The sequence below is a fragment of the Osmia lignaria genome, chromosome 14 (assembly GCF_051020975.1).
Source record: "Osmia lignaria lignaria isolate PbOS001 chromosome 14, iyOsmLign1, whole genome shotgun sequence".
In the NCBI taxonomy this organism is placed as follows: Eukaryota; Metazoa; Arthropoda; class Insecta; order Hymenoptera; family Megachilidae; genus Osmia; species Osmia lignaria.
In genome coordinates, this window is record NC_135045.1 from 12,909,088 (window position 1) to 12,924,526 (window position 15,439).

At 30.7% G+C, this 15,439-nt stretch overlaps 1 protein-coding gene across 1 annotated transcript in view; it reads left to right on the forward strand.

Annotated features, from left to right (window-relative positions):
- Lim3 (Lim3 homeobox protein) overlaps positions 1 to 15,439 on the forward strand; it is a 73,575-nt gene that overhangs the window by 4,222 nt on the left and 53,914 nt on the right. The window contains exon 2 of the mRNA XM_034334858.2: positions 13,808 to 13,852. Within this exon, the coding sequence (XP_034190749.2) occupies positions 13,808 to 13,852 (45 nt within the window). The remainder of the gene's footprint in view (positions 1 to 13,807; positions 13,853 to 15,439) is intronic.

The following is a 15,439-nucleotide window of genomic DNA, read 5'->3' on the forward strand; positions in this document are numbered from 1 at the left end:
AAGAATTTATATTTTATTTAGTTAGTTTTCTTGAATGCTGTATTTGGTTGAGGAATAGTATTATTAGTTATTAAAGCACGATATACATTTTAATTAGAAGGATTATTTTCAGAATGTTTATTCTGATGTTGAATTGATAGTAAAATTTGAAAATTGCAACATCACTTTTAACGTTATATGCCTTTAATGAAACTAATAAAAAAAAACGTGGTTCTGTTTCTTTTTTTTTGAAAGATGAATGCTATTTATTTATAGCAATCTGTCACGAACCATGCTATCATATTCTTTAAAATTTTGTAAACTTTTTTCAATTCAAAGTTAAAGAACAATTATCGTTCTACATTGAGCTGCGTAAAATTTGTTTGGATTTCTTTAAAACGAAGTACATGATGCAATTCGTTACAAGAAGTAGTGTTACTGACACCACGATTGCATTATCTGTATGAAGAAAATTATAAATCTTACCAGATTCACTCTCAAGGTAATGAGTCCAAAGTGCATCAACTTACTCGAAAACATATAATTCGATTTATTTTTAGTTCTCTCCTAAGCCCCTAAAAATATTTAAACAACATATATAAATTATATAGTGTAATAGTTTTTTTTTAATTTTGATCACATCAATAATTAACAAAATTAAGGGTACTCACAGTTCTCTTAGAAATCGTCAAAAGTAAAAAATCACGCTCCATAATTCTATTTCACAAGATTTACTTGTTATCGCATTAGGCAGATTGCAAAAGAACAATTCTATTTGCATCTGTAATCGGAATCACTTTCCTGATTCCAATTAATTACAATCGATCATTAAAATCATAGAATTAATTATTCAATCGGCGATCAAATTTAGCTGCGAATAATCGATTTTACATAAAATGAGACGGTCATCGAGAGACATATACTGGAATCATTTATTTATGTGTTTTATATACGAATGATAAAATGCAATTGCGCAGAAAAGCTGAGGATTGATGATTTGAAACTGGTTACAAATTTCATTATTTCATTGGTTGGTTTTTAATGGACCATGGATAATACTTTACCGCAATAATTTTTTTTCTTATTTTGAAAATTAATGAAGGTAATAAAAGGCAATTAAAAATAGTATCACTATTTACTATTAGATGAAAAATATAGAAATTATCGTTTCCAGTAGTTGCAAATAACATTACGATGGTTATTGCAAAAATTGCGTGGAGTGAAATTTCACCCATCAGCATTGATCCTTAAAGGGTTAAAATTAATCATATTTTTTTCACACGTTGGCTGACGTGAGTAGTGTTTCAAATTTAATGTAATCAAATAATAAAATTAATAAAACAGTAGGGAATAAAAATTTTCGGATACCCGCAATTTTGGCACCTCAATACCTACCGACTCCAGACCTAAACTCAATTCGAGACTGGAAACTCAAATCGGGAGTCAACGCTGCATTCGGGGCATCATTTTTCATACTTACTCTAAATTTTTAATTTTGAAAGCATTTTCATACGTTATCGTGTATAATCGAATGTAATTGAGTTCCGGGTTCCAAATTGATATTCGCGTTTTCAAATGAGGTGTACTCAAACTTTATGTACTAAAGAAAATTCCCGACCCGAATTTTCAGGTACCTGCAAAACCTAGGGATATAATGCAGGATTATACTAATAATAATTAAATAAGAAACTCAAAGCTTTAATTTAAAATGTAATTATTCATACCTTATATAATTAAATTTTTAATATATTAATCTGTTGAAATTACTGAGTAATTAATAAAACAATTAATAATTCTAAAAGGGAAAATCAGACCGTTTATTTTTCGAAAATTACCTTTATAAATTTTTATAAGATCATCTTCAGATAAGAAATGAGCAACTTTAGCCTAAATAATGAAGTCGCTGTCACGAGTTCTTCTAATATCGGGTCAGGTTAACATTTTTGTGCCACAGTACGCGAACAGTGGGGACTTTTCGATAAGAGGATGTCGATCCGAATGATTGATAAGATTAACTGTTCACATCGAGAACGCACGATTTTGTCACATTTCGGCTATCTACACCGATTCGTATCAATTTTGAAATATCCGGTTTCTTGTTCATCGATAGAAGTCACGATTCACAACCTTTCGAACACACCTGATCGATATTCGTCGATACGCATTCTAAAGTACTGATTTTGTCACTTGAATCGCATAGTACGATTAATAAATCCAGAAAAGTTAAAGTATAGGTACTTTCACGCGGTTCAAAAGTCATACATATTATAATGTTCCAGCGTTATCAGTGATATGTTATATTATCATTACCAACATAAGATTAAGTCAAACTAAGAATCAATTCATAATTTACTATTGATCTATTTAATTGGACGATTAACAGAAATAAATTCACTATTTATTACGCGCGTAAGATTTAATCTACCATTAAGTGGAGTACATTACGACGGTGATAGTCTTGTATCGTACTAGTAAATGTTATCAATTGATAGAGGCTATTCGTAAATATTGGATTGGAGTGATGCGTACAATTAAGATTTCCGATTTGTTTGTTTGTTTAGAATTAAAGTTTATTCATACACGTGGTAATAAGAAAAACTGTGATTGATACAATAAGAAGATATTATTAGTTGCATCATAATCTAATTTGGATTATTATCAATATTCTTAATGCGATACAGTTGTGAAATTTGTATAAAAATGATGGAAATTTTTTCTCTTACTGAATTATAAATTATTTTCAAACACAGAATAATATATTTTTGTGATACTTTTTATAAAGAGAAAATTTCATATGATATTTTGTAAGTGATTTTTTAATTATTCTTAAGAAAAAGATAACATCAAGTTCTTTTTAAAATTTATAAGCAGTTCAATTTTATTAAAAACACACACTGTAGAGAATGAATAAGCATCAGAGATAAAAATACCGTGCCAGTTCTAAAAAAGAAATTTTCGTGCAATAGAAAATAATTTTTACGAATTAAGATGAATTAAGATTGATTTTCACTACTTGCAGTTTCATCGTCGATTCATCATGGAATATTTTTTATCATGTTATCAAAATTCCATGTGTAATCTCTTGAATTTGGAGATGTACCTCTTCTATTCAAGTAATGGTCGTTTCTAATCGCGAAAAATTGCGTTGTATATATTGTCGACAGCAATTATGATCATCTTATACTAAAAATTGTGATTAGGATGAATTGAACAAAAAATTAAGTTTTATTTTATTATTGTAAAACTTTTCATAATTGTAGGAAATCATAGAATGCAATACTGAAATTTTATTTTAATAAAAAGGTTGAGGTATAGTTGTAATATAAAGATTCCCTTTGTCTTTGTTTCTTCATTTCTTTTATACTTTCCTCGCAAAGCAAGTTATCGCATGAGTTATTTATACGGTCGATTTCGGTGAGTAGAACAAGGTCGAAGATTTCTTCAATTATGAATACCCTTATCCAGAGATTTCTCGGTTCCATTCGCTACGGCTACGAGGTTTCAATTTCCGACTACTAAATATTTTTTAACGGCTCCATTCAGGTGCATGACAAATGAGTTACGAGCTCTAGAAACCTATTCCTTCCTATTCTAAAAGTCCTTGCGTTCTCTCTAGGAAGGGTATTTCTTTTTACCTATTTTTAGAACAAAACATCTTCGCTTTAAAATTTTCCTTTCATAATGAAAGTTTGTTTAAAAATTAATCCCAACATGAACATTGAAAATACAATTAAAATGGTAAAACTTTTCTATTATTACATTGTTTTATACCGTTAGTAGGTATCTGTTATAATAAAATATTATTTTTTTATTTGTTTACTTGTAATGCTACCTTTTATATTATTTATGTTGGTTGCAATATTACTATAACCTTTTGCCTTTACTGTCTGATCTTTCATATTTCTAAAACTCTGAATTATATTTTCATATAATTCTCTTAATTTTCCTTTATTTTAGTGTTTGTTGAGAAAAAAAAAGCATTCGTATGGATATGATTTCAAAGTTACATTCTAATGTGATCCTAATCCCGCATTCATCTCATCTGAAACTTTTTTTTTAGAAAAAAATACGAAATCAGCAATAGTTTCTTTATTTGTTGAAAGTGTTAATTCTCGGACAGCGGACCATGGAGACGGCCACAATATTAATTTAATTTTTTATTTTATATTATTTTCATTTTCTAAATTTTATATTGTTCCTTTAAAAATTATGTTTCCGATATATAAAATTCTTTCATTTAAAAATTATACATTCATCTTTAGGTTAACATCCTTGTTTATATTTTGTATGTTTGGGTGTCGATTAACCCAGATTCCGTCGTTTAAGAATTAACGCGTTTAAGTATTTAATGGATCCTCATCCTTTTCGAACGAAAGTTCAAACTAAACAGCTAACAAAAATTGTTCGAACGTTCTTCGATAACGAAGAATAGAGGACGAAATTGTAGCTAGTTCGCGGGTCCGCGTGAAGGTTTTGTTAAAAGGGCGCGGTGAGAGTGGTGGATATTTTAATAAGGTAAGTGCTGCAAGACCGGTTGCTATGCCATTGGGGCGGTTTAATCATGTAATGTGTTCGGAGGCTCGGCCACCCCACAATCAATACGGTATTGCTTCGGGCACGATAGCGAATGTGCTTAAATCTAAACCTAAATCTAAACTTAGGCCCAAACAGACCGGTCTAAACTGCATGCCTCTGTTAGCCTTTTCTACTGGTACTGCCAGTCGATTGAGCGTTTCCTACCTAGTAACACGTGGCTATTAAGTTCTGTCGTATCGCAAGGTGGATTTCAATATTGTAGAAAATTAGTTGATGACATAAAAGTATCATAAAATAGTACTTATGGCACATCAATTTCAAACTTGAGATTTGAAGAAAATTACTATATAAATGATTTGTTAATGTTGTTAATATAGAATGACTGATCGTCAAGCACAGCAAGCAGTAATTAGTTTTAAAGTGTATAAAGTCTGACACGATTTCATGACATAAAATTGTTACAAAATAACACTTATAATACAGTGGTACCTCGATATACGACCTTAATGCGTTCCTGATGTTTGGACTTATACCGAATAGGACGTATACCAAACGAACCTTTCCCATAAGAAGTAATGTAAAAATGAATAATCCGTTCTGATGTAAAAAAAACTCCTATTGATATTATATCTACATTAATGGGGTTGTAAAATAATTTAAACACTGTTTATGTCATGAGCAGCGTTTAAACGATTTCCTAGAAGTTTATAAAAAATATTCACTAGTTTATTTAACATAATTAATTTGTAAAAGATAAATGTAACCCAATGATAGATTCTAAATTAGCAAATCAAATGAAATAAATTTTATTGCTTCCTGTTTTGCACCCTTACTTGTATGATCAGTCAGTTAATAATACATCAACTCCGAATATAATTGATTATTAATTTAATTATTTAAAAATAACGTAAAATTCACAGAAAAAATTTATGTCGTATACCGAGTAAAATTAGTCACATCCAAACAGGACGTATTCCAAAGCAGACGTATACCGAGGTACCACTGTATACAATGTATTAATGAAAGTTAAGGGTCTGAAGAAAATTACAGTACAAACGTTTTACTAATGTTCTTTATGCAAAATGATCGATTGTCAATTACAATAAACAATGACTAATTTTGGAAAATATGAAGTTCAACATGATTTTTCGTAATATGAAATAGCTGATTGCTAATTACTATAAAAAATAAGCGACTCCGAAACATAGAAAGTGAATTGATTGATCGATCATTTCTTCTATTAGAGAACTAGCCACTTTATGTAAAGAATTTTCAGCCAATTTAAGCTTCATATTGATATTATTATAAGTGCTATTTTGCAATACTGTTATGTCATCAAATCTCTAACTTTTGATTTTCCAAATCGGCTATTTAATTTGCCACAACCTAACGATTTGATGACTTCATCGTTACAATGAGAAAATATTTCCCAGAATAACTTAAAACCAATCATTGGCCATGAACTGAAATGATCAAACACGACATGATAACAAAACACACGTTGATAACTCAGAAGAAAATGGGGCCAAGTGAAATTTCGGAACAGACAGACAAGTAAAGAGTCGCGGTTTAATAAAGCGTAGAAAGCTCCAATGAGGATGTCAAGCATCCCTCGCGTAAATGGTAACCATAGGAAACGGTGGCTCATGGCGAATGGGAGTCGGATGGTGACGGGGGTGGAAAGAAAATGGCGGCTGGTTAGAGGGCGCGTGGTATTCACGCGCGGGGGTGGAAGTGCCGGGGCGGGAAAATGAGGATGAAGGTTCGCATCTTTGTTGCGGACAGCGACGGATCGGCTTTGTCGTTTTCAAAGGACCAAACCTTGAGATTCTTGTCGAGTTTTGTGCGTCTGTAGCGCGCGTTGGGAACGTACTTTTCCGGCTTAAGGTAGCCTAAGCCGGTGATTGGAAGAGCTTATCGTATTAAAGAGATGAAAAAGGCATTCTTTCTAGAGGGGTTTTTCTTGCTGTTTGGTAATTTCATGTTGATTAGATTGTTTAAATTAATAAAATTTGAGTTTTTTTATATACTACATATAAGAATATAAAACATATAAGTATATGCTGTAGGACAATGTTATAATTAATTGATAATTTTAAAACATTTTAATAAATGTTGTTGACGATGTTACTGGCATGAGATTATTAGTATTGAAAATAGGATAATAAGTCATATTAATGGTAAAACAATAATCTTGTAATGATCCGCCTATAAAATAAAATAAAATAAAATTTTCGGTGTTATATTAGTCAACAATCTTGCCTGTTCTTGCACTAGGAGACTTGTTATTTTTCTATTGAAATATGATTTAGAAATCTGAGAAATTCAATTGAAATGAAGTACCAAGTTTTAATATCATGTTGAAAGAAAGAAAATATTGATAATCGAGATTAAAAATTGAAGCATAGAATGATTAGAAACGGTAAAATTGATTAATTCTGATTATTAGCATTTCGTTAAATAATTTATATTTTCATCTCAGAAATCTTAGAAGTAAGAGATAGTTACGTGATTTAGGATTGGAATTAAAAGCAGTATAAAGAATTGAAAAAAAAGTATCAGTTTTGATGTTTCAATGAATGGTAAAAATGGTAAAAAGTTTTGGCATAAATAGATCCTAGCTAGTCAAATTTATATTAAACAAAAGATCATAACGTGTTTTGTAAAAAATTGTAATATATGTTAAGTTGATAATGAATGATTAAAAATAATAGTAAACATGGACATACTGTCAAGAAGATGAGAATGGTAGTTTCATCAAAGATCGATTAGAGAACCAGTACGCACTAAATATTCTGAAGTAATAAAAAAGCTGGCCGGTCTTTTTTCTTCCGTACAAAAGAGCAGGAACGTTTTCCCACCTACATTTCTCTTGGTGAAATGTTCGCGGACCGCCGAGATGGGAATTGCTTTCCAAGTCGAAAGTTTCTGCGGTGACGGTGGTTTTTCCTATTTCTCTTTTTATGGCATCGCCGCATCTCCACTACCCACGCCGGAAACCCCGTTGGAACGAACCCCAACGACCCTTCCGGCTTTCGTTTCCTTCGTGTTCTTCGTTTTCTCGCTACGACTTTGCCCCGAGCAACCACTACGCGTGATACATCGGGCTTGTAACGTCGTTAAATAACAGTTATCGACCAGCAATGACCAGTTTCTGTCTTTATGAGAGAAAATTATTAGCCGCCCACGTATCGATACCCTCTCGATGTGTCATTTTTTATGACCAGCACAGACGAAACTCAGCTTTCAACGATATAATTGTTTTGGGGATGCGTTCTGGCCTCAGGACTTAGGAAAAATTAAAGAAAAAAATATTTCAAACTATTTTATGAAAACATTAACGTAAGTAAGTGTTGAAGAGTTCAAATAAAATGGTATTTTAAATAGAAATGAAATTTTGACAAATAAAGTCATTATTTCAGGGATGTTTGCGACTCTACAAGTTCTATGGATATTAAGTAGAGCTGAATAAAATTTAGAGAAAAAATATTCCAAATGTTAAATGTTACAAAATGGTCAAATAAAATTATTTTATTTGTCGAAATTTCATTTCCTGTTATTTAAGCTGTGTAACATCTAATAATTTAAATATGTATTTCAAATATTTCTTGACAATAAAAGTAAATTGATAAAAAGAACGGTATATCTATATTATAACTCAAGAAACTATAATATTTGTCAAAGAAAATTTACGTTTTATTTATGTATCATTTATATATATATTAACCCTTGAACAGTGGAGCATAGGTTAATCGAGAGCTAAACTTACAAAACTCGTACAAGGATACCAACCTAAAGTTAAATGTATGATTTTTAGACGAAACGGTTTCATATATTGGAATAATCATTTTTAAAGGAACAGGAGAGTGTAAAATTTAGAAAATGAAATTAATATGAAATCTAAAATTAAATCAAAATTGTGACACTTCATGATCTGTCGTCCCAGGGTTAAACAATGCGTCACTTAAGATTTCCATCACTAACAATAAGCTACTGCTTTGTAGACACAAAATTAATTAAGCAAAACTAAATATACTTCAATCTCTTATAAAAAATTAACTTTTCCTTCCATTAAGTTTGAAGAATAAAAATAGCTCGAATGCTTATAATTTCAATATTTTTCAAACTCTTATTATCTTTTATTCCTAAAAAGGAAATCAGAAGTTATTTCGAGGGGATCTGATTCACTTTGTCGACAATTACATAAAACAAAAAACCAAAAACCAAAAAAATAATAAAACGAAACAAAAAAAAGATTATAAAAACCAAAAAACAACATAATTGTCGACAAAATGATCGTGTCGACAAAGTGAACGGTTCCGATTCAGAGGACTCAGAATTTCTTTGCACCTCGGATAAAATTCACGACTACGATACTGTTATTCATAACCACGATACGACTAGAGCGTAAAAAAGTTGGAAAATAGCACGTCGCGAAGTCGTTTTCCTCCTGTTGTGAAAATTAATGCGAGGATAAAACGCGACGAGGACACGGAGAAAAGCAAACGGCGTGTAAAGCAGCATCTGGGAAAGGAACTGTTCCTGGGAGTCCTTTGGGCACGCGTCGAGCCTTGGCATCAAGTTACCACGTCTCACCCTGTGGGTCATTACGCTATTACCAGTTTTTTCCATTCTCTTGTAAGCGATCGAAGACAGCCCATTTCCGGGCTGACGTTTCAAATTTGAAGTTTGATCGATAGTTTCTTTTTTATGACAGTTTCTTTTGTTTTTTCTTCTTTTTTTTCATCTTTGGATATACTCGTGGGATCATGGTAGACGTTATTCTTATATAAATTGATAATACTCTAGACTGTTTTTTTTTAGTGAAAACATTATGTTATTATTATAATTATGTTAAAATGTTTTGTTTGAATTAGTTTTTATACATGCAAATCATGTTTTTGACACATGCTTATCAAGTTGCAAAAAAGAGTATATTTATTCAATACTCATATTTTTCAAATAATTATTTCAATAATTAGATAATTATTCAACAGTTTATATTTACAGGATTTTCAAGTTACAAAATAAAGTACATTTTTTAGATATTTAAAAAATTGCAGTCTTTAGAAGTTATTAATCTATTTTAATGATCAGAAATTTTAAATAGGTAAAAAAATAAAGATTTTTAACAGATAGAAGTAAAATTATTTTATTTGGTATTTGTCTGAGTAGCGACCGTCTTAAAATTATTAGGTTCCTGGAATTAATGGCAATGGTAAATCAATAATAATTAAATGAACTAAAATTATATCACGAACGGAATGGAATGTATCATTTAACATTTTACTTATAGAGCAACTATTAAGATTTTCGAAATTATAGTGTATCCAATTTGATTGATTTGGATTATAAATAAAATATTGGTAATCAAATGTTCGTTAATTGATTTTCTATCAAGAACTGTTAGCATTCAATTTGTAACCTATGAATGTTTAAGATATAGTACTATTGATATAGCATTTCTGAAATAAAAGCACATTAAATACAATTACACGTGTCTGTATAAATACGCCCCACTAAATAATCATATTTCATTGTTGTTGAAGTAAAAATATTATTTATCTGGTATAAAAAGATACACGAACTTTTAAAAACTGTGCTTGCATTTTTATTAAGTAATATAAGTCATGGTACTTTTATGTACAATAATCACAGTGAATACACGTAGGGCTCGTCTTACAATTAGCGTACTTGTCACTATGAGCGAAATTTTCTTCGCCCCCTCCCGCTCGCTCAATAATAATATATGCACATAAAAATGTTCTACCTCGAAGTTGATGCATTTTTTATTACACGTTTTTATAAATGGTATTTAAGGCGCCGAGGATGTTTACTGCCCTGACCGGTAATCCTATTTCACCCTTCCCTAAAGCTGGTGCTGAATACATATATGTTTTAAATGATGAAGTTTCCTCAATAGGTAACATGCTGCGACATAAGTCGACCTCCTTTTCAGAAGCTTCTACGCAAGTTACCACATTGACTAACACCGAGATAACACTATTATACTTCAGTATGTCACCGACACGTGAGTCGAGCTACTGTCTGAAGAGGAATGTCTTCGATAAGATTAAATATTTCGTTCGTCACTATTAGAATGTCAATATTTGATTAAGAGTTATATATAAAGTATATAAAAAGAAGTTCTTATCAAAATTAACCCTGTCATGATCTAAATCCCTAATTCTTCAATTATTTACTATAATTATCCTATTTAAAGACTTCATTTAACATTTGTGATGCAGCTATTATAAAAATAAGGGTAAGGGTTGAAAAAAATGCAGCAAAATGAAATAGTTCCATAATTTAATATCTCATTAATATCATAATTTAAAATAAGTTTTCTACAAAAGAATTGGTGATATTTTGATTGCTTTAGTTTCAAACATTAATTTCAATTCATAATTAATCACGGGAACTGAATTCGGTCTTCATTAATTAAATAGAAATTCAGCAAAATTGACTTTATCTAATTACGTACGTAATTTTATAATTTTTCTTCACTAGATTAACTTCTCATGAAGATTTATTATATGATTGTAACATATGATTCAGTAAAATATCTCCAGTTATTACTTTACGAATAATTACTTGCCTGACACCATTTACTATTTCAAATGCCAAACTTAAATGTTAGATTTAATATTATTTGCAAATGTAATTTACATAAATGTACGAAAAGTATTTTTCAAATGTTGATTGCAGGCTTACAATTAGATTATGGCTTGTAATTTCAACCGATTACAATTTTCTCAGGTCATCTAATAAACCAACCTTTTTAGCTTCTTCAAGTTCGAACTTTTAAAGAGTGTGTAAATATTTTTTTTTTATCCATTGTACATGCGACTACGCTGGTGGCAAATGCGTTAATCCAGTAAAGCATCAAAGTTGCCAACAATACTTTGAAAAACGATTCGATTACAGTCCTCGACAAACAAGGAGACCGCACGAGCAATGGGCAACAGCTAAACACCGTGTAATCCGAAACGTTACACCGAAAATTCGAGGGGGTTGGAGTTGGTTTATGCGCGTATGTACGTGGGAACCCATGACCCGGGGGTTGTTTTTCTTGTAGGCGGTGCTGGTGGATTTTTTCGGGGTTTGCGGTTAGGTTTTTCGATGAAGAACAACCGGCTCGTGTGGATGTTATGCCCGTTTTTCCGGCGCCACGTGACTACTCGATGAGGTTTGGTCCACGCAATCACGTGTGTCCCTTTTGTGGCCACGCGTTACCCATTGTTGCCTGAGTTTACACGATCGAAGATTAAGTGGCTCTTGATGGGAACTAAACACCGTTTAAATCGCGCACTTAGAAAACTTATGTTTATATAGAATTAATAACGATGGCTTGTTACTGCGAAAAACATGAGGTACAATACATTTTGAAACCGTATGTTAACGAATTATACTGAATATAGAGTTCATTTTTTGCAACCTTGCGTTGAGATCCATTCTATTCAGTTGTTGCATATTAAAAAGTTGCATTATTAATTGAAAATCCTTTTCAAGTTCATTCAACAATTATTTTGCCAATACAAGGTATTGCAGGCATAAATTTATAAAATATTTATAAAATAATAATGTAAAAAAATAAACTTAAAATTAATACATAAATTAATAATTTTTAAACTTTCTAAAATTCAAGCTCATCATCATACATCAAACGGATGTATAGTATCATTAAGAATTATTATTCATGTTGAATTTGGTATTCTGGTAGATTTCAAAATATAAAAAGTCAAACACAATTTAATGATATGCAAGTACCTCAGAATGACACTTGTGATATGTTAGTTTGGAGTTTAAGTTTTGATGATTATGATTATATACCCCTGGTGAACAGGACCCCTACTGATACCATACTTCCCACTGAAGTGAATTTTTCCCGTGAAAAATCTCCAAATTTGTTAGCGCAATATTTCGAAAACAAACGAAAATCAAGTGTATACATGCAAGCTTAATGAATTCGACTTCAAAAACACTATCAAATGATCGAAAGAAAAATATGTATATAGTTCCATTTAAAAAACCAAACTTTGCCATTATATTTTTGAAAATAACAATGCAAAAAAAAATTCGTCTACGTCAAAATGTTGCCCCAGCTTAGCATGCAATGACCACCAAAGCAATTTCCTGTATCTTTAATAGTTTAGGAAATAATTGAGTGTTTCCACTTACGCGAGACACACTGTATAAGAGTTTCATAAATATTCTTAACACAAAATGATTAATTGTCACTTAAAACTAATTTTATAATCATACTATAGATTGATGTTTGATAACGTAATAGAGATTGGGTTTGACTATTTTATATTCTATGTCATTAAATGATACTTAATAAGACAATAGAATATGCAAAGGATAAATACAAAATTGGTCAATTGTAGCCCTCACTGCTAATGAAATTCTTAATTATTTATTCTTAATCTAATGAGAAATTTATAAACATTACATATAATAAATATAAAAAATGTATGTATAGATATTACAAAATAATTTAATTTTTAGTAACAAACAATACTTAAAACGAAATATCATAAAAAATGAGTTATTTCATTTAAAGAAATTATGAATCATAGTATGGTAAAAGTAAACTAATTTACTTTCAACGAAAAATTCAGAAAGTAGAAGATTATTATTTATTCTAAATCTTTCGAAATGCTAATTGTTATATAAATTACGAATATTTTCATTCAGTCTATGTTTCTGCATGCATTCTGTACATAAATTTAATAACAAAAATGTTTATCTAATTTCAATTTAATTTAACGTGCAAAATTATGTGAGTGAATATTTTCCACACAATTTTCGCGCTTTTTTTTTTTCTTTGTAAAGTATACATGGCAATTTCAGTGTTTACGCGCGAACAGTTTAATTCACATGGGTGACGAATCAGAATATTGCACAGGTAGGTGAACGAGTATACTCGTTTGCAGGTAAATTATTTATCATTTCTACCGCGAGAAAAGTACTATCGAGTTTAAGCACGACTGACACGATATCCCATAAAAACCTTACTATCCTTGGTAAGATAAAACGTCAGCATTGTCTACATATTTTTGAAACAAAATCACGTATAAGTCGGTAAAGAATTCGAATTAACCGAACTTTCTGTTGTAGTTTATGCAAATACAATAAAATATTTCATAACAGCTTTCTAATTTTATTTATTTGAATTTTATTTTTTATTTCAATAATTTCTTTTGATATTCGTTCTTTTATTTTCATTTCTTTTTATATGATTTATTTTAATAGTTTTAATCGGTTTGTTCTTTTCCTTTTGTTTTAGAACGGAAGATCAAAACACCAAGCTGTTTTCCGATCAAGGAAGAACGTGAGTCCTTTTTAATTTGATATTCATTTGTTTTTGTTTGTTTGCTTCTGTTTCTTCTTTCTCCCTTAGTTTTTATTTGTATCATTTAATTAAAATTATTCTTCATATCAGTTCATGCGACATTTATAAATAGGCGTGGAAGTGCGACTACTTTAATACATTTAGGTACTTATCCTATTTTATATCAATTTTAAACACTTCATGCAGATGTGTAAATAATAGCATTTACAGTAAGTTTTTGGCAAAAAGCTAACATATAGTTGGCTTTTAATGTGTTTCAAAGTTTAGTTAATAGTTTCTTTCAATGGAATACACACCTCAGTGAATTTAAATGAATTTGTGTGCAAGGTAAGGAGATAAAATAACACAAATTACAATATATGTATAGTATATTCTATGGTACACTATATTCTACATACTTTATTTACAGTATGCATACATATACACTCGTGATCAAATCAGACTTCCCTAGAAAAAATGGTGATATCCCGGGTAGCCGTCCAATCCCTTTCCCTAGGAATGGTCGGAGAAAATGACGTTGTCCACTCACCACTTGCTTATAAGTGTTTACACGGGAAAATTTGAATGAATATTTACTTTATTACTCATATTTCTTAGTTTATATAGTAAATTTTATAATAATTAATAATTAAAAATTATATTATTTTTTTTTCTATATTGCTTTTAACATTGGTATTGAAATTAAAATTCTAAAAATTCCTGCTTCCACTGTATCGCTATTATCCCTAGAGAAGCCTGATTTCATCGCGAGTATACCTATAAGCAAGTGTTATGCTAATTTCATTTTGGTAAGCCACTGAATCAACTATCTAACAGTAAAGGTATATAACATTTTATTTTTTTGGTAAACCTCTTCTTTAGGAGACCCCACTCCAATGACTTTGACATATATTATAAGGGACACCTCCCTGAGTAATTTTTCCTTATAACTTAACCGTCGGTCGTTGCTTATTAAAACGTTATTAGCAACGAAAAATTGAAAAATGTACCGTTATTTTTCTAAAAATCTAAATTTTCTCCGCATAAAGTGCTGCCATGTTAATTAAATATTCTAGTACTGAAACCGACAAATAGGAATTCAGAATTCAGGCATTGGAAGGTTAAATGATAATTGTATGTCTAATTTAGTAAAATTGTATCTGAGACACATTTAAAGAAGTTTATATTTCTCGGTCCTTTTACTTTCCATCTAATGCTCAAAGCTCTGTCATTCTTTCAAAATATTCAACTGTACATAGGTAAATCTCAAAATTCGATCAAAAACCACCGCTCCAATGTATCATTATCAAAAGCAAAGATCCGTTTCAAGTACTGACCCTTATTTTTCCAAGTGGCTATCGGCAGTTGATTCTACAGAGGGGTAGAAAGCACGAAACATTAAGTAGAAGACCATCTACTCTACCCCATATGTTGTCGAGAACGTACTATCAGTCATGCCAGTTGGTCGTTCGTTGTATTGTACAATGGCATTGTTATGTGCGATTAGGAGTTACTTTTCCAGTTGTTTATCATCGAGCTGGCTTATCCTTGAAACTTTCAAAGTCGAGTGGTGTAACTTACGCCGAA